This window comes from Megalobrama amblycephala, linkage group LG1 (assembly GCF_018812025.1).
Source record: "Megalobrama amblycephala isolate DHTTF-2021 linkage group LG1, ASM1881202v1, whole genome shotgun sequence".
NCBI classification, from domain to species: domain Eukaryota; kingdom Metazoa; phylum Chordata; class Actinopteri; order Cypriniformes; family Xenocyprididae; genus Megalobrama; species Megalobrama amblycephala.
This window is the reverse complement of record NC_063044.1, coordinates 31369569-31389497: the sequence shown is the minus strand read 5'-3', so window position 1 is coordinate 31389497 and position 19929 is coordinate 31369569. Positions and strand designations below refer to the sequence as shown.

Genomic DNA, 19929 nt, shown 5'->3' with positions numbered 1-19929 from the left:
CAGATCAGAAACATGATCCTACAAACACCATAACACAGTCAAGTTCTTGATTGGTATTTCACCACAGGGCACAGTCTCTTACATAGCAAATGAATGGGGAGGAAGATTAAGTGATAAGTACATGACCGAAAACTGTGGCTTTCTGGACAACATTTTACCTGGTGATTTAGTTCTTGGTGACTGTGGCTTTTTTAGGACACTTTAGGTTGCTTTATGGCTCAGGTAAAAATGACAGCCTTTACCCGTGGAAAGTCGCAGCTAGCTCTAGTTGACTTAGAAACCACAAGGAAACTCGCTCATGGATTCACGTTGAACAATTGATAGTTTGTGCCAGAAATATTGAATATTGGTGGGGGACATTGCCAATTGATTTCTAGATGAGAAAAGATGATATTTTTGTACAGTAGACAAGATCGAACTCTGGTGAACCTTTGTCCATCAGTTGTTGATTTTGACTGAAGTTGTTTGTTTCAAGTTATGCTGGTAAAAAATAATCCTTGTTATTTCATTTTAAATATATCAATAGTATTGTTGTGTAGTACAAACACATAGTACTGTCCTTACAACAACACAAATGTATTAAAAGAGCAACAGAACAGTTTGGTATGCAACAATGTTTTACTTTATTGTGTGATGTACAAATGATGTGAAAATGTACTCAATTCTTAAATAAAGCTGTAACAACACAAAAAAAATACCACATTATATTTTCAAAAGGAAATGAATAAAATAAATATATATAAATAATATTTTGAGCCTAATTTTAAACAAAAAGTGCCTTAAGTGCTTAAGGGGGAAAAAAATCTGTACTATGCTTGGCTACACTTAAGCTGTACATCACAGATGTAAATGAAAACATGTGAAGCTACAAAACAGTTCACTGCAAATAACAAAACTGTTGTTTACTTGATGCCGTTCTTGAAACGTTTTGGAAGAAACAGAGGTAGCTTACAGCAGTTTGAACAGAACCACTAAATACAAGCTTCTTTGTTCACTCGCTCAGAGACTTTGGCCTGTAAATGACTTTGAATTGCTGACTCAGGTGTTCACTATGAGGTGCACATGTGGGGGGTAATGTTTTACGAGAAGCTGCTCAGTAGGGGATGAATGTGTTGGCCACACCAATCGTCTTCTGAAGCCAACAATGAGTCCAGAGCTTGACTGAACGTGAGAAGATCTCCTGTGTTTCCCAGAACTGCACTGACATTGAGGTTGATGTTAACAATAAGATGAAGTAAGAACCTGATGACTGTGTGGTTGAGCCTTCAGAGACAATAAAACATCTACTTTCTCATGTGACTCAGGACGCTCTCAAACAAATCCATCAGTGCCACTAGGGTGATACAGCGGGGATCAAACTAATCATTTCCTGTTGATGCGGATCCTCATCTAATCATCACTAATCTCGAGTCTTGTCTTTGTTTTGGCTTGTTGGTGATAGAAAACTCCCCTGCGAGTGAGTGGGATCTACGTGAAGTCAGTGGTGCCAGATTCCCCAGCAGCCCTCAGCCAGAGACTCAGAGTGGGCGACCGAATCCTCGCTGTGAATGGAGTCAGTCTGGTGGGCGTCGAATACCACAGGTGAACAACATCTGACATGCTGCTGAAGGGGGCCATTTTACCTTACAATACTTCTTCTTTGTCCCCAGTGATTAAAAAAACATATTTTTATCTAGATTTTTCCTGGTTTGGCTGAAATAATGGATCCTCTGATATCCACCCATAAGCCATTTGAGAGCAAATATATTTAATATTGTCAAAAAAGTGGACAAATATTGTATTGTTTTAATGATATGGCCCAATCACAGGCAGGACTTCCTGTTTCTCTTTGTTTTGGAAACGGGAGATTTATTTTTGCAATTTCTACTAGTGGTACAAAAATTATAATTATCAATTTTATCTCATAACTTCCATTTAATAAGAAATGAAGCCTTTTTTAGGACCGTTACAATGTTTTGCATTTTGACATTGACAATTAAGTACCAAAATTATTGATTTTTTTTAATGTTTCTGGATGTTTTACTTTTGTGTTTTATTTGTTCTCATTTCACATTATTCTTACAGTAGTTTTTAGTTTATTACAGTTTTTATGTAAATCAGTGTTAAAGGCAGCACAACAAATTCCCTATTTTTCCAGTCTTTGTGTCTCTTACTTCCAGATCTAAACAATTATGTTTCATTATTATTATTATCATCATTATGTGTTTGCATTACAGTATAAAAAATCATCTAAATAATTATTTTCTTTAAGCTAAAGATACTTTCTTAATTTTGTCTTTTGATTTTTGAGAGAAATAATGTCCTATATGTATGTTTGTACCCAGAGCTCCTAAAAAAAAAAACAAATTCATTGTGTTTGCGCACACTTGGTGAATAAAGCTCATTCTGATTCTGAAATAAGAAACTTCTGAACATAAGATTCACATTATAAGATTTAATACAGACATCTGAGGTTTAACAGATGAGATGATGGACGTTCTTGACACTGAAACTGACCGAATAACCCTCCCCTGCTCCTTCTTTTCCTGACAGTGGGAGAGAACTCATCCGGACGTCAAGCGATTCGCTCCGATTACTGGTGGCCAAAACCGAATCCAGGAGCTTCATCACCAGATGCTGAGAAACACAACAGACTCGTCTGGATTCTTGACTGAATCATTGAGCTGATTTTCCTCATTGATCCATTCAGCCAAATCTGGAACTCAAATATTTTGCTGAAACCAAAGTAAAGGAAATTCAACTGATTTCATTAATGTTTTTATTTTTTAAGTTGTTGTTGTTGCTTCTGCTGGCAAACTCTTTGTCTCAGAAAGCCAGAATAATATGTTGATATCTTCCATTCATAGTGTTTATTTCACACTTTTCTTTCTATCTTTAATGTAACACAGTTTACCAGATGTTTTAAACCGTTGTTTACCAGTGTTTTATTTTCGTTTAGTATCTGTCCGTCTGTCATTTTCTGGTTTGATGAGAAATAGTTGTGGTCCAGACAGGGTTATTTCAGTTTCCTTAAAGCTCAAACTGGAAGGAAAAGACAATTACAGCTTCATTCTCTGTTCATAACATACAAATACTGCTGTGAATCAGTGAGAACTACATTAGTTTTAGTCAGTTTGTAATATTTATCCAAAGTATCACTATTAAAGTGCTGTTTTAAATGGTTCATGTTGCTGATGTTATGAAACTATTGTACTGTTTTCATATTGATGAAATTTCATATTGATATTCCTTGTGAGGTTCCTGATGTCAGTCATAAACGATGATATTCTTCTCAGTGTCAGAGAAACAGTGTTATATTGTGTCATCTGTGTTCATGATGGTGTATAAAAACTATCGGTCGTAATATTTATGTGTTATTCTACAAGTGTAATAAATATTATTTTGATTTCTTTTTAAAGAAAAGAGATAAACTGTGTTTTCTGTCTTGTGTTGATGTATTTTCTATTTGAACAGGAAGTTGGGTGTTGCAAAGCCATCATTTTAATATCTTATCGGCTTTAGGGATTTTAAATATATGTGCAAGAAGATGATTTAGTCAATGTTTTGGAGTACACCAGAATATAAATGGCTTCAAAACTAACAGACATGGACTAAAAGCCACAAAGCTCTAGTTTGTATTTCACAGGCTCTTTAACTGTTCTCGTCCTGCTCTGTTGGGTCTGTTAATCTGAAGAGGGTTTAGAAATGACATCTAAATAAAGCACCAGCACACTTCTGGGTGAACGAGGAGTCCAGCTGCTGTGAGATGAAGTAGAAGATCATGGAGGAGCTCAAGGGTGTGTCTGTCAGAGATGCTGCTCACCGCAGAAACTCAAACACATTTATAGAGCATTTATTGAGTGAGTTTCCACTGCAGCAGCGACACACACACCATATACAGGAGCTCATGCTGAGACGCTGTGCTTTAACATCATCTTAACACAAGTTCAGCTCTTTAAAGAGATTTAACAAATGCTGCAAAGCTGCTGAGTCAGGTTAGTTTGAATATTCAGCTAATGACGGTGTCTTACGTTAACTAGAGCCCTTTATAACCTTAAGATTTTAGGATGTTTATTAAGATGTTTTTAATATGTTCATGACTGTACTTTTTTGCAACAATATCTTGAATTTTGTGAGCATTTGTATTAATATTGGTTGAATTTTTTAACAATCCCTTATTAATTTCTGACTCAGCGCAATAAATAAATACAATGATTGCATGATTGCATTTGAAGCAGGAAGTTGTACATCCGATCACATCAATGATGTTAATAAATAAATCAGACGATGCACCGCAGTTGTGGACTTAAAACAAAATCCAGAGTCCTCTCAGTCTGAGACCAAGACCTTCAAAAACGGTCTTCAGATCTGTCTTGAGTACAACAACACTGAACTCTCAGAGATGACATGTCAGTTGAGCTCAATGAGCTTCTGTCTGAATGATGTTTGTCTCCCTCTGCTGGACTGAGTGGATCAAACCTGCAGACAGATCAGATTATTTGAGACAATCATTCTTGAGGACTGGAAAAGAAACCAGGAGAGATATTAGAGTTTATGGTCATGGCAAATGCTTTCTTATGCTGTACAAAAGACAAAAGTAAGACTGTTAAAGCAACAATCAGTGCTGGAGAAACAGTGACTGAACTGCAGAATCACAGAACAAGATCTGAGAGACACAGACATCATTTCAGAAGTGAAGGAGCAGAAATGTCACGTGTAATACCAGTTTTTATCTGACTTTTGTCTAACTGACACATTTGATTTTTTTTTTATCTCATCTCTTGCTTTTAATTCAATAAGAAATCACACTGTGAACAATAACCACTGATATCTATAATGTTATTTTCATATAATTTCTGACAGTTGATTGGTTTATGTACTACAAACACTTCTAAAACTGTATTGTTAAATAATTTAAAATGTCTGTTTTCTATGTGAATATATAGTAAAATGTAATTTATTCCTGATCAAAGCTGAATTTTCAGCATCATTACTCTTCAGTGTCACATGACCCTTCAGAAATCATTATAATATGATGATTTGATGATCTAGAAACATTTATGATCATTATTGTTGAAAACAGTTGTGCTGCTTCATATTTCTGTGGAAACCATTCAAACATTCGTGGTAAGATTAAAAAAGAGAGAAATTAATAAATTTATTCATCCAAGCATGCATTAAATTTATCAAAAGTGAAAGTGAAGATGTGTATAATATTACAAAAAAATTCTATTTAATAAATACTTTTATTACTTTTACTAAATACATTGAATAAAAATAAATGTAATAAATGCAAATAAATGCTTTTAATTGAAAATAAAATGCATCATGGTTTCCACAACAATTTTAATCAGCACAACTGTTTTCAACACTGATAATATTCATAAATGTTTCTTCAAATCAGAATATTAGAATGATTTCTGAAGGATCACGTGACACTGGAGACAGGAATGTCACAGGAATAAATACATTTTAAAATATATTCACACTGAAAACAGATATTTTAATTTGTAATTATATATTTCGTAATGTTACTGTTTGAGCAGCCCTGATCATAAGACTCTTCTTTCAAAAACATTAAAAAGGCTGTTAATAAGCACTGCTTTACTCATATACTTTTTTTGTCAATAAATATCTTGAGTTGGCTTTAAAACACATAATCCATATATTGTCACAATCATCTTCACGTTTCATCAGTTAAAAACGTTTCTGCTTTTTATTATTCAACTGTTGCTCCAGTGGATCTCTTTGAGAGAGAATGAATGAAACAGACATTAAACTTCAGCTCTGCAGCCTAAGTCTGACCCACATGTGGGTCCAATATTGCATCATCATAATTATTTACAAAAATCTATAAATTATGGAGCACAAAACTAGACATATAGGGTATCTTTTAAAAGCTTAGAACCTCAGCTTTCTTGCTAATCCAGTCACTTTTGCATTTGTATTACACTAAAGAACATAATAAGGTCTAAATTCAACCCCCCCGCAACGACCCCCCCTTGAAAAAATCACATTCATAATATTCAATTTAATATTTATATCACACAAACTCACCAAACATAGACAAGTCATGTATCAAATGAAAGCTCTCACTCTCCAGAATATCACTGAATATCACTAGTTTATTTCACCGATCCAATATGTTTTAGTATCAAAAATATCAAAAGAATCATTACGATAAAAATGACTCCTTTGAACAAGCCAATACATGAATCATATTCCTGCTCCGATCACTACTTCCTCCTGTTGCTACTAGCCTCACATGCTATATCAGCTCGTTCTTTAGGTTGTTTTCTTCAAAATGAGACTATTTTCACCTGTCTATGAGCATGTATGGCCAAACGACACTGTAATATGTCTCATATGTGCAGATCTAAACATGCGATGCAGCCAAAAACGTTTATTACTCTTAGGATCAATGATCTTTGTTAGCGGCGATTATTGATGACGTCATTGCAGATTGCGCGCATCCTACCATCATAAAGCTAGCTCTCTTAGCTCTCCATAGACATGTCGATCACTTTCCTAGCCCATTCATTGGCTGAGATATGCGCTTGTAAATTTGAGGAGGCGGGACCACTGAGCGTGTCTTCCTGAGGACGTCCAGTTCAGCTAGAAAGCTAGTTGGAGAGTACAGACAGTGTTTCCTCCTGTATTATTGCGTAAAAAACTGGTTAGAACACTTTGTCTTTGCGCAATGGCTTCACAAAAGGTGTTTTTGGTTTGAATTCGGTTTTGGAAGGAGCTTGATCGTCTGAGTGACTGAATCTTTCAGCAACACTAGCTTTGACGCGGTCAGAAAAGCTGCGTGGGAGAAGATCCTCATCTTCAGTAAGTAACGTTACACATAAGCGTTGTCTTTGTGCATTTCATATAGTGTGTTGCATGCATATTTGTATTGTTGCATGCATGTTTGTTTTTTTCCATGCATATTTGTATTGTTTCACGCATTTGTGCATCGGTTGCATTTAGGAGTGCATTGCCTTGTGCACTTTACACATGTTTAATGTGCACGCGAATTGCAGTTTATATAACTGTTTCTGTTTCGTGCATGTTTTAATAATTGCTTGCATTTGTGCATTGGTTGTGCTCATTTTGCACGCACTTGTATTTGTGTATTTGTTTTGTGGTTATGCGAATTGCCTTTGTGAATGTTAGGTGCATATGTGAATTGCATTTGTGCTAGGGATGTCCCGATCAGGTTTTTTTGCCCTCGAGTCCGAGTCCGAGTCATTTGATTTTGAGTATTTGCCGATACCGAGTCCCGATCCGATACTTCTATAGACCTTATGTAGCCCCGCCCCTTTTCAGCGTTGCGCTTGTTGTCTTTTGACTTCCGGTTTGTATTTCCACAGCGATATTACATTTATGAATGAACTGCTCGTTTTAAAATCTTCCCAATCTACTGACATTTGTTAAGACATCTGCTTTAAACATAACAATGCTCATGATAACTTTCATTAACTCTACAACAAGTAAATCCACTTAACCAACTAATTATTCTTTGACAGCGATGCCATAGAAATGTACAGAGCTACCGCAAAACGGAAGTTCAAAGACAATTTTATAAAGATGGCGGCGCGCTTGTTTCTCTGGTAAATAAGGTCTATAATACATCAAAAAAAAGAATAAAGATCTAGGACGTTCCTTATTTTTTATTTAATTACAAACAGAGCACTTCTGTGAGGTAGCTTGAACAATCAAGTAATAAATAACATAATTTGTTCACTTCACTTTAGTGCAACAGTAGGCCTAAATATAAAAAAGGCTAATATAAAAACAAATATATTTGGTTTGATTTGGGTATGCTGCAGTCTGTGTAATAACTAAAATAATGTTTATATATATCATATTTTCTGGCTACTTTAATTTTTTATAATACACCATACTTTAACCCAAACTGAATAATAAAAAAACAAGTTTAAATGGGTAAATCTTCTATTATTATTTTTGATTCTTAATTTTCTTTTCTGTCATACTCAAATTCTTGTTAAAACACATTAGACATGCGTATTGTGTGCATTTTGAACACTTTTTGTGTGAAATTATATTTATTTTGTCCATCAAAAGTGTGCTTTCACTTTAATTACGCGTCAGCAGCGCAGCGTGTGTCTCAATCATCTCCCTAGTTCAGTAGTCAGGGCACTGATCAGGGTATCAGCCACATTCACTTTCATTATATACTGATTCACGACCTAGGGAGCTAGGGAGCTGATTGAGACACAGGGATAGACTCGGTGCCGAGACGATCGCGGCACTGCTGCTTACGCGACGCTCCTGCCTGACGCTTTACGAGCTGCTCCTGCTGCCTGTGTGAATGCATCCGTTGGTTGACATGCACGCTGAAAAAAATATGCGCTACTCACGCGCCGCTTACGCTTGCAGTGTGAAACAGGCCTAACTCTGTGCCACCGCATCACTAGATGTGTTAAAAATAATGAGAATATATATACATATATATCCGAGTCCTGATCGGGAGGTAACGTCCGATTCCGATCGAGTCTGAAACCACATGATCGGGCCCGATTTCCGATCACGTGATCGGATCTGGACATCCCTAATTTGTGCATCTGTTATGTGTATATATGAATTACCTATTTGCATATGTTTAATTATTTTAGCATGCATTTGTGCGCATGTATCATTATTTTAGCATGTATTTCAGGATTTCAATGTGAATTTACACATTTGTTTTGTTTTTCAGACTAGACTGAGTGATGAAGGATGGATAGTAACTAAGAAGTCAGCCAGGCACCTAGAAGGAAGTTTTTGGGCACCAGCACACCTCCCACCTCCATCTCTATCATAAAATTGTGAACAAATACAATAAAAAATACAAATTATTCCACTGACTTGTTAAAATGTAGGTGGTAAAATGAGACCAATTTTATCCATTTACTCTAACATATATGAGTAGGGCACTCTTTTTAATTCAGGTATTCCCAATTTTTTCAGTACAAGTACACATGGAGGCGCCAGTGCCTCCTTTCAGTTAAATCTCAATAATTTTTGCTCAGAAGGAGATATCAAGTAGATTCTTTTTTCCCCTGTTTACTGATATCCAGTGGAATAAAAAGAAATATTCTAAAGGGACATAAACCAAACAGATCATAAATTACAGACTCTTAAATCAAATCTTGATTTGAAAAATAAATAAAAATCTGATTTTTTTTTTATTTGTTTATCATAAAATTGTGAATAAATACAATAAAATAAATGCAACATTCCACCACTGTGTTAAAACTATGAGGGTTTTCTTTAAAATGAGACCATTTTTTTCCTTTAGTCCAACGTATACGAGTAGGGCACTCTTTTTAATTCAGGTATGCCCAATTCTTTCAGAAACGAGACCGTATAAGTTCACATGGAGGCGCCAACACCTCCTTTCAGTTAAATCTCAATAACTTTTGTTCAGAAGGAGATATCAAGTAGATTCTTTTTTCCCATGTTTACTGTCAACTAGTGGAATCAAAAGAAACTTTCTGCAGGGACATGGACTAAACAGATCCTACACTACAGACTCTCAAAATAAAACGTAATTGAAAAATTAATAAAAATCTGACTTTTTATTTGTTTATCATAAAATTATGAATACATACTAAAAGATATAAGCAATATTCTATTACTGTTTTAAAATATAGAGGGTGTTCTGTAAAATGAGACCATTTTTATCCCTTTACTCCAATTTATATGGGTAAGGCACTCTTTTTAATTCGGGTATGTTTCAGAAATCAAAAATAGAGATGGGAAACAAACGCTTCGAGGCACCAATACCTCCTTTCAGTAAAATCTCAATAACTTTTGTTTACAAGCAAATATCAAGAAGACTCTTTTTTCCCCTGTTTACTGCCACCTAGTGGAATCAAAAGAAACTTTCTGCAGGTTCATAGATGAAGCCGATCCTAAATTACACATTTTTAATAAAAATAATAATAAAAAATTATATAAAAATTTGACTTTTTATCTGTGTTTATCATAAAATTGTGAAAAAATACAATAAAATATATACAATATATACCACTGTGTTAAAATATAGAGTGTTTTCTGTAAAATGAGACCATTTTTATCAATTTACTGCAATGTATGTGGCTAGGGTGTTCTTTTAAATTCAGATATGCCTAATTCTCTAAAAAAAAAAAAAAAAAATGCTGCAGAGCTTAAGTGGTTTAAACGAGAGTGAGCGCACTATAATGTTCAGATCACCTCAGTTAGGATAATAATAAAACAACTGGTCATGTGTGGACTCTCTTTACATTTAAATCTAGATTTATTCATACTGGATCAATATTGGTATTGATGTATTCTACTTTCATGCAAGATATAAAATCTACCCTTTAAAAAAAGATACTGACAACATTTACATGTTTAAAGGAGCCAATATCATTTATAATAACTATTTAATAATTGAATTGAATAACTATTGGATAATTAAATTTATTTCTTCAATGAAAGCAGTATTAATCTGGTAATTTATCTTCAAATAGGAGGAACATGAATACTAAATACACCTAAAAATAAATCTAGAAAACTAATTCATATAACTGACATAAAGCACAGTGATGACAGCAGCATTAAACATTTATTTGGCATTTAGTATTTATTAAACATTTTGACATAAAATATGAGATGTTTAAGCATGAAATAAACGTCTTTCATGATTCATGTGGTCCTGTGGTGTTTCCAGATGATGGAGTTTGATCCTCACTGTCATCGACTCTCAAACACTGATCAAACCAAACCAGATCAAACACAGACTGATCCAGCAGACAGAAAACACTGAAAACATGAAGCTGTTAAAGAAAGTCAGAGATCAAGCAGCATTGACGTCTTTTCCTCTCATTATCCACACCAGAGGAGATGAAGTATGTCAGGAATGATATTTAAAGAAATGTATTTAATAAAAAAGATTCTCATTTATGTCAGAGAAAAGAGAAACACTAAATATAAATTCCACTGAAGCCACTGATCAATATACAATTATTATAGTTTCATATTGAAACTCAATAAATTTAGATTTGAACACACTTTACAAACTATTAGACAATCAAGTCTGTAACGTATTAATATATATTTTATCATATTTAAATGCTTCAAATGTGCAGCAAGAGTCAAAACTGACTGAAATACAGTCTAGAATTGAATCTCAGAAACAGTTTCTCCAGCAGTGCTTCTGAATGTTGCTTTCAAACACCAAATAATCCTTTTAAATTACAATAATTTTGGGCGAATCTGTTACACTAAAATGACATGATCTCCTGAAAACACATCCTGAGGAATATCACACAATATTAATGTTACAACAATCCAGTGACTCCTGAGCATCAAGATCATTTGTGTCTCTTTCTGTTTGACTGACAGAAACACAGAAAAACTTCTTAAAACTGATACTGAACTTCCTCCTGATTCTCTCTGCTAAATCTAGATGTGCGTGTGTGTGTGTGTGTTTAATGTGACACTGAAGAGTTTGAGTAAACTCTAAATCCAGCACAGAGGGGTTCATCATTTCTTCTGCTCAAATAGTGTTAAAAAACTTTATTTTTCAGGCTGATCAGCAAAAACACTGTTTCTATGGCAACCAGAGCTTCCTGCAGCTGCAGTGATGCGATGACTTTATCAGTCTCTGATTGGCTGTTTAATTTGAACTTTCTCCCATTAATAATGCAAGTGCTTTCTATATTATTTAATCATAAATATTATTATTTGTCACAGACTCGTTTCTTTCCTGTTCAACAGTTCATCTGTATTAGATTCAGTCCAAACTCTCTTTTGATGAAGATTCATAAAGTGTTTGAAACTGAACATTAAAACAACAAAACATGTAAAACACTGAAATGAACGAGAGACAAACGTTCAGAATTAAAGGAAATAACAGTCAAAAATTAACTGTGTAACACTTAATTGTACATAATTTTTTTTTACAGTGTGTCAGTCAGTGTGTTGTTTAATGTGACACAGAGACACTGAAGAGTTTGTATTATAAACATTAAATCCAGCACAGAGGGGTTGATCAGTGAATGTGTGTGTGAATGTGTGTAAGTGTGTGAGTGTGTGTGTGTCAGAGACGCTGTAGAAGGACAGAGTGCCGGCCGACACGTCCACAAACACTCCTGCTCTCTTACTGACTGAAGAAGAAGATATGACAGTTTTCTTATTATTGTGACGGACAGTGAATCTGTGATCAGAGCAGATCAGACTCCAGGACTTCTCATTACGTCCAAACCTACAGTCACTCCCTCCTTTCCTCTTGATTCCTTTATAAGCCACTGATATTACAGCATCTCCACTCCATTCAGCCTCCCAGTAACAGCGTCCAGTCAGAGTCTCTCCACACAGAACCTGAGAATAATGATCAAATCTCTCTGGATGATCAGGATACGACTGATTCTGTCCCACATTCGTCACCTTCCTGTTCTCCTCGGACAGAACGAGGAAACGGTTCACTGTGTTTGGATCCAGTGTGAGATCACAGGCGTCTGAACACAAGAACAACATTTACAACAACAACATTTACAACAACAAACACTCAAACTGTGATTGAAGACTTACACTTTTGTGGTCCTGCTGTAATCCTGATCTCTCCTCCGTGATCCACACTAGAAACACACACACACACACACACACAATATTATTATTATTATCATTATTAATGTGTTTTACTCTCTATTATTGTCTCTCATCTCTGAATCTCACATTATTATTTATTTCAATAAATATCATCACAGATTCTCATTGATTCAGTCAGTTTAACCCTTCCATCACCATAGCAACCATCCAGATCACCCTAGCAACCATACAGGAACATGAAAAGCCGTAACACCAGATTATCATACTGATTATCATACTGATGTATTAAAATATTCATAGCAACTATCTGTGACACATAGCAACCACATAGCAACATCCTAGCAACCACCCAGGTTACCCTAGCAAATGTATAGCAACTCCTTGTAACCACCTAAAATACCTTAGCAACCACAAAGCAACTCCATAGCAACCACCTGGAACACCTGGCAAACCACCTAGCAATTGCCTAGCAACCACCCAGAACACCATAGCAACTGCCTAGCAACCACCCAATATACCCTAGCAACCGCCTAGCAATTCCATAGCAACCACTCAGAACATCTTAGCAACCACCTAGCCTTGCCCTAGCAACCACCTTGCAATGCCATAGCAACCACACAACACCCTAGCAACCACCTAGCAAAGCCCTAGCAACCACCAAGAACATCTTAGCAACTGCCTTGTAATGCCTTAGCAACCACCCAGAATACATTAACAGTGACCTAGCCAGTCCATAGCAACCACCTAGCCACACCCTAGAAACCACTAAAATCACCCTAGCAACTGCCTAGCAACCACCCAGAAAACCCTAACAACCACCTAGTAACACTCTAAAAACCACCCAGAATACCCTAGCAACCACCTAGCAACTCCATAGCAAGCACTCAGAACACCCTAGCAACTGCCTAGTAACCACACAGAATACCCTAGCAACAGTGTAATGAAATGAATAAGCCGTTTCTCAGCATCAGAACATCAGAGACACGTGTGGATGGGCTCTTTTGACTCCAGCTGTCAGCAGGCTTAAGGTCTTGCCATGGCAACTTCCTAGCCACACCCTAGCAACCATTTAGAGCCCCCTAGCAACTGTATACCATCATGAATAAGCCATATTTCAGAAAATAGAACTTGATTGGCTCTCTTGCAGTCACATGTATCACAGGAGTGACTGTCTATCTGGGAGTGTCAGCGTCAATGCTGTGTGAACTCTGCTGTCTCACACTTGTTGGAGTTGGTGCCGCTCTGATTTGTTCACTTTAATAACATTTTCTGATGCTTTCCACTGTTTCTTTTCTGTAGGCACCAGTGAGAAGTGAAAGTGTCTCTGAAGTCAGTTCAGACACAGATGATAATATACTTCTGGCTTACAGTTAAACTGACTCCTGTCTTACTGTTTATTTGTGTCTCTGATTTAGATCTGACACTTTTACTAAACTAATGCGCCGTACCGTTTAAAGGTGTCTTATGTAGTTTGTGCTGCACTAGCGCCACCTAGAGGAATCACAAAAACCCTAAACAACACCATCAGCTCTTATTATGAAGGCATGTCTCTACAGGTAAATATAGGCCACTTTCAATAAAAGATCCAACATACTAGAAATACTTTTCACCATGTTTCTGTGTGTCAAGAGAGTGAGAAACTGAGTATCAAACACTCTGTAGAGTGAACGTGAGAGTTTAGCTTATAATAAACAAATCCAATGTACATATCTGCACCGGGCAGTTTTGACATGACAGCATACCCAGTTAAAAAAAGTCACAGTTCACCAAATTATATTATATATATATATATATATATATTATATGATTGTGCTATTCACTACTCACTTTTTTATTTGCTATTTTTATTTTATTGACTATAGAATTTTACAATTCATGATATATTATCTGCTATTTTATTCATAGTTATTATATTACTAATTATACTATATTTTACTGTACTTATACTCAACTGAAATTTTAGCCTATTTATAATAATAATAATAATAATAATAATAATAATAAGCTATATATATTAAACCACACATTAGGCCACATACTGAACTATTGAACATTAAACATTGAACATATTGAACTATTACATCTGACCTTATATTACACTTATATTTCATACAAATTATATTGTACTGTAATTATACTTAAAAAATGTTCTACGGCTGTAACAAATGTTTTTTTACTATAAAATAAGATTTCTATAAAGACATTTATTTTTGTGTTATGAATAATAAAACAAACATTTGTGTGTTAAACCGCAAGCATAAGGTTCGGAGGAAACACCTATAGAAATAAATTATAAAAATGAAAAGGGCCTTAAGATAAATGCTTCAGATTAATAATGGTTTGAGATGCAAATTATCTTCACGCTTTGAAATTGTCCTGTGACGTGATTCAAGAGGAAAAGCTAACGGCACGAGGGGAAAAGCTAAAATGCTGTTGTTGAAGAGAGAAAAAGCCATTTCCACAATTAAAATCGATGTGCACATTTCATGTACATTAAATTATATTACATTATGAACGTCTCCTCAATTATTAACCTTGAAAAATAAACCAAATCTAGAGAAGCTTGAGTTTTCACAGTTCCTCATGACAATGAATCATTTTCAAGTTCAAACTAGCGAGATTCTGAGTAATTGGAGACAAAACCTTTTTCGTACTCCACGCAGATCCGCTGAAATCGGTTGAGAAATGTAAACTTTATTGCACTTTTTTGTCCAGAAAAGCCACAGCTCCCCATTTAGTAGTAAACTGTAGTTTATTTTGCGTTATGAAATGTGCCATCAGAGAATAATTCTGTAATTTCTGTAATTTTTATTTAATTATGTTAATTGTTAAAGATATTTATGGTTGACACAATTTTGAAACCTCTGTTAACAGACATCAAAGAAATTGAACAGAACGGTATATTAGAGGTCAAAATACATGATGAATGTCAATCACTTTTTGGGACTCTGTGTCTGTTGACAGCAGACAATCTTGCCAGTCACTCACTCTGTGGTTTTGAAAGTTCCTCTGCAAACAGATTCTGACAGTTTTGTTTAATTGACAAACCAAGTTCACAGTATATTTTTGATGGAAATAACACTGAGGCGTAGAAGGGAAAACTATATATCATGTACAGCTGAATGATGACACTGGTGTCAAACGTAACTCTCGCCTAAACAGCCTAAAGTATTTCCAGTAACTGAAAACGTTGGTGTGGACGTCATGCATGATGTGTTAGAGGGAGTCACTCCTCTTGAGGTCAGATTGATGCTGCCACATTTCATTTCGGAGGAGAAAAGGTTTTCTCTGGAACAACTAAATGAAGGAATAGCAGGGTTTGACTATGGCTATGGAAATAAAATAATAAACCCATTGTTAATTATTAATGTCTGATAATGTTATTAAGCAAACTGCAGTACAGATGTGGTGTTTACTACTAGTGTTGCCTTTCCTGTCAGGTGATTTCATCGTTTCTAAAAGCCCACATTGACATCTTGACCTCCTGTTGAGGGACGTTTGTGACATAATTTTTGTTATTAAAAAGGGTTTTCTGCTTATCTTAAACAAATGATGATAAATCACCACACACATTTTAGGTTTCTTTATCCTTCCTGACAGGAATCCAATTCCTAAACACCATTTTATGACTCACCCGAGTATTATGAATTCATTTGGACCTCTTTCCAAGTTGTGATGCATGAGGTTTGAAGCAAAATATCATCCTCTTATGCCACAGATCTAAGCAGTATGCAACTATTTCAACAACTCTGGCTCATAAGCATCAGATTCAGCAAATGCACCACTGGAAACTGAGATCAGCACTCAGTTTTGAAATGAATGTGCCCAATGCTTTCCCAGTTGTGATTGTATGTTTGTACAATTGCTTGACAAACTGAAGACAGACTCTCATTTTGAGGCTCTCATTTATACCAGATCAATTCATGTGACCAACAATATCAGCTTCTTAGGGACAAGGACAAGGCAGGATGCATTTGCCTTTAAAAGCAGATGAAAGGGGAGAACCTTTATTTGGTGAATTTATAATCATAATATTTGATGAATGTTTTCATAAAAAGTGTTTATAATGTGATGAATGTTTTGAAGTGCTTATTTAACAGTTTTATAGCATACTGTAGGAAATACAACTGAGCATACAGTATTATAATTAATGCTGTTAAATAAGAACACAAATAAACAGTATGTGAACAACATTCAATGGATCACTGTGTAATTTCATAATAAAAGTATCTAAATTGTTTACGGATTTAACATTTTATAATGATATTAAATATGTTGCTGTTCATTTAACATCAAGAGGTCATTTTATTTGCCTTTTTTATATAATCTAAGATTTCTATGAAGATTTTATTTACTGTTGTGGTATGAATAATAAAACAAACACGTGTTAAACTGCAAACACAAGTAATCTAACAGACGAGCTTTTTCTCATATAAACTGACAGCAGATCAGAAGCACCTGCACCGTTGAACAGAGATGGGAAGCAACAAAGTACATTTACTTCCTTACATTTACTAGTATTAGTATTTTTTTGGAAAATTAAAGAAGAAAATTTAGAAAATTTGCACTTTTAAGAGTAGATTTAAATGTGGGTACTTTAACTTTAACTTGAGTACATTTCTAATGAAAAATCTGTACTTTTACTTCGCTACGTTCCTCTCGTTACTTTATTTTAATGCAATACTGTAGATGTTAAGAATTGCGTAGTTTATTCGAAGCGCGTTTGTCTCTTTATTCCTTTATTCATGAACGATGCCCCATTTACAAATGAATCACACTTTTGAGTCGATTCTGTTCAAAGACTTTATCAAACAAGTTGAATCGTCTGAAGCGGTTTCTCACTCAGAGCGTTGGATGAAGTGGCAGTGAACCTACAGTCAATTAAAAGCAAATCTGCAAATGCATCTTATTTTTTCCAGCGATGAAGATCTTCATTAGTTGAACTGCGTATGCTGTCTGTGAACAATTCCACAGGTATCGATTTTATTTGATTTCAATTCATACAGCCAATAGCCTACATTTTACAACCAAACAGATTATTACGCCACGATAACACCAATGCAAACATGTATATGTAGCATTTCTTTACCATTTTTTGGACATATATCTTAATTTATACATTAAATAAACTACCATTGTTCATAGAGTATGAAATGAACACCCGCCGTCCCGTGGTAATTTGTGGGTAGCCTATTGTGCAGTGGCGGCGCCGGCGACCTGTTCGTCTTGAAAATTAACGCCTTTAAATAAAAATAAATATAAAAATAAAAATTCTTACTGACCCCAAACTTTTGAACGGTAGTGTATAATGCTACAAAAGCTTTGTATTTCAGATAAATGCTGTTCTTTTGAAATTTCTATTCATCAAGGAATCCTGAAAAAAAGTACACAACTGTTTTCAACATTGAAAATAATCATAAATGTTTCTTGAGCAGAAAATCATCATATTAGAATGATTTCTGAAGGATCATGTGACACTGAAGACTGGAGTAATGATGCTGAAAATTCAGCTTTGCCAACACATAAATTACATTTTCAAATATTTTCAAATAGAAAACAGTTATTTTAAATTGTAATAATATTTCACAATATCACTGTTTTTACTGTATTTTTAATTAAATAAATGCAGCCTTTGTGAGCAGACGAAACTTCTTTTAAAAACATTAAAAATCTTTCTGTTTCCAAACTTTTGACTGGTAGTGTACATCACTTGTATTATTTATCACATGAGTATGAATGTTGAGTTAATAAAAAATAAGTTAAAATGATGTTTCAGGAACATCAAACTAATGTTTAAATATGAACGCAATGTGCAAAGATTCATGTAGCTGTGTACGTTCATATTCTGTTCTCGTCTGTTTGCTTGTTTATCGTATGCTTCATCAATAAGGTATAATCTGACTGAGTTTGGTCTTTCTTTATCACTGTATTAGTGATGTATTAGATGTATTAGTATTAGGACATTCCACTTGCGGCTATATTTATTAGAAGTAGTGTTATTAGTAATATTATTATTCTCTATATTCATTATCATGACTGTTAATTTATTATGCGTGATGACCGTCTGAATCTGAACCGCACCACATGAAAGATAATCTACATCATCAGGTAGACAATATCAGGGAGGACGTTTTTGGAGGACTCCTGTGCAGATTGTCTATTACATGTGTTATAATCACAGACAGAGACTAATTATTCAAAACGCATAAATGCTGTAAATAAAATAATATATATAAAAAAAAAAAGAACATTATTTGACACTTAGTCAAAAAACGTACAATCAGATCACTGTGATTACAGCATTATGTGTGACAATTAATTGTCAATCTTTATTCTTAATGCTAAGAATAGTTTGACTTACTTAAAATCAGTCATTTCTTTCAGCTTATTTAATATTCTAGCTTGTTATCATTTTAACATTATGGTGACTTCAAAACAATTACAGTAGTAAACCATTACATGTCTTACAGTGTCATGGTGAAAGACAAATTTATAATGTGAATTCACAGTAAAACAAGAGCAGTAAATTACTGTGATGTTTGCATCTTTCTGCTGTTCACAGTCAGTGGTAAGAAAGTGACCCAGCATGCATTGATTTCACAGTACATTTCTGACTACAGTCATCTATTGTAAAATAATACACTGTAAAACTTTACAGTGTAAATCTGCAGTAATTAACTGGCAGCAGCTTCACCTGCAAAGTACTGTCGTTTTTTACAGTTTATCGCTTGATTTAAAGGGTCATGAAACCCCCCTGTTTTACCCTGGTCATTCACACCTCAAAGCTCAAAAAAGTCTGTTAAAATGGGCATGTAAAGCTCTGGAAAAGTGGGAGTGTAGAGGGGGAGAAGAGGGGAGAGAACAACCAATGAAGCACAGACCTACAACACACTCATTATACAGAATAATGAATATTAATATATGAGCATGGAGAAAATGACAACAAACTCACAAGCACAAGGGAGAAATGCGAACGGATATTTAATAGGGCTAATAATAGGCTACTTTGAATACGTTTACGAGCACTGCAGTCTCAAAATCAGTCTTTTGTCTATTAGAATAATCGTCTCATCGCGTTCAGATAGGCTACACCACTGTATCAGTGTCCAATTCATTTGAAGAAGACTTGATGAAATAGTGTACACTGTGCTGGTTAATGTTTGGTGCAGGAGAATGTGTGAAATAAAAACTTTAAACACGGATACTTTATTCTGTATGCGCTGCCGCGAAGCTCCGTGCTGAAACCGATCATATGCGCGCTCCGCATGTATATCATAACAATCGTATTTTTCATATGTTCATATTCAAACTCCAGCTCTGACGCATTGTGAGCAAAATACAAACAACACGTGCTGTGCTGAGGAAAACATACACACGGCTCGC

The 19929-nt window shown here is 35.0% G+C and overlaps 1 protein-coding gene and 1 long non-coding RNA gene across 4 annotated transcripts in view; one reads left to right on the top strand and one right to left on the bottom strand.

The window, feature by feature from the left end:
• Positions 1-987: 987 nt before the first annotated feature.
• On the top strand, positions 988-3412 carry LOC125267897. Its single transcript, XR_007184734.1, has 2 exons — positions 988-1581; positions 2533-3412. It is a non-coding gene; the product is annotated as an uncharacterized LOC125267897 (long non-coding RNA).
• Positions 3413-10560: 7148 nt separating this feature from the next.
• Positions 10561-19929, bottom strand: part of LOC125267693 (NACHT, LRR and PYD domains-containing protein 3-like) — a 39819-nt gene continuing 30450 nt past the window's right edge. For all 3 annotated transcript variants that reach the window (XM_048189571.1, XM_048189580.1, XM_048189589.1), the window contains 2 exons: positions 12529-12575; positions 10561-12455 (listed from right to left, as the gene is read on the bottom strand). In XM_048189571.1, the coding sequence (XP_048045528.1) occupies positions 11908-12455; positions 12529-12575 (595 nt within the window). In that variant the 3' untranslated portion in view covers positions 10561-11907. The remainder of the gene's footprint in view (positions 12456-12528; positions 12576-19929) is intronic.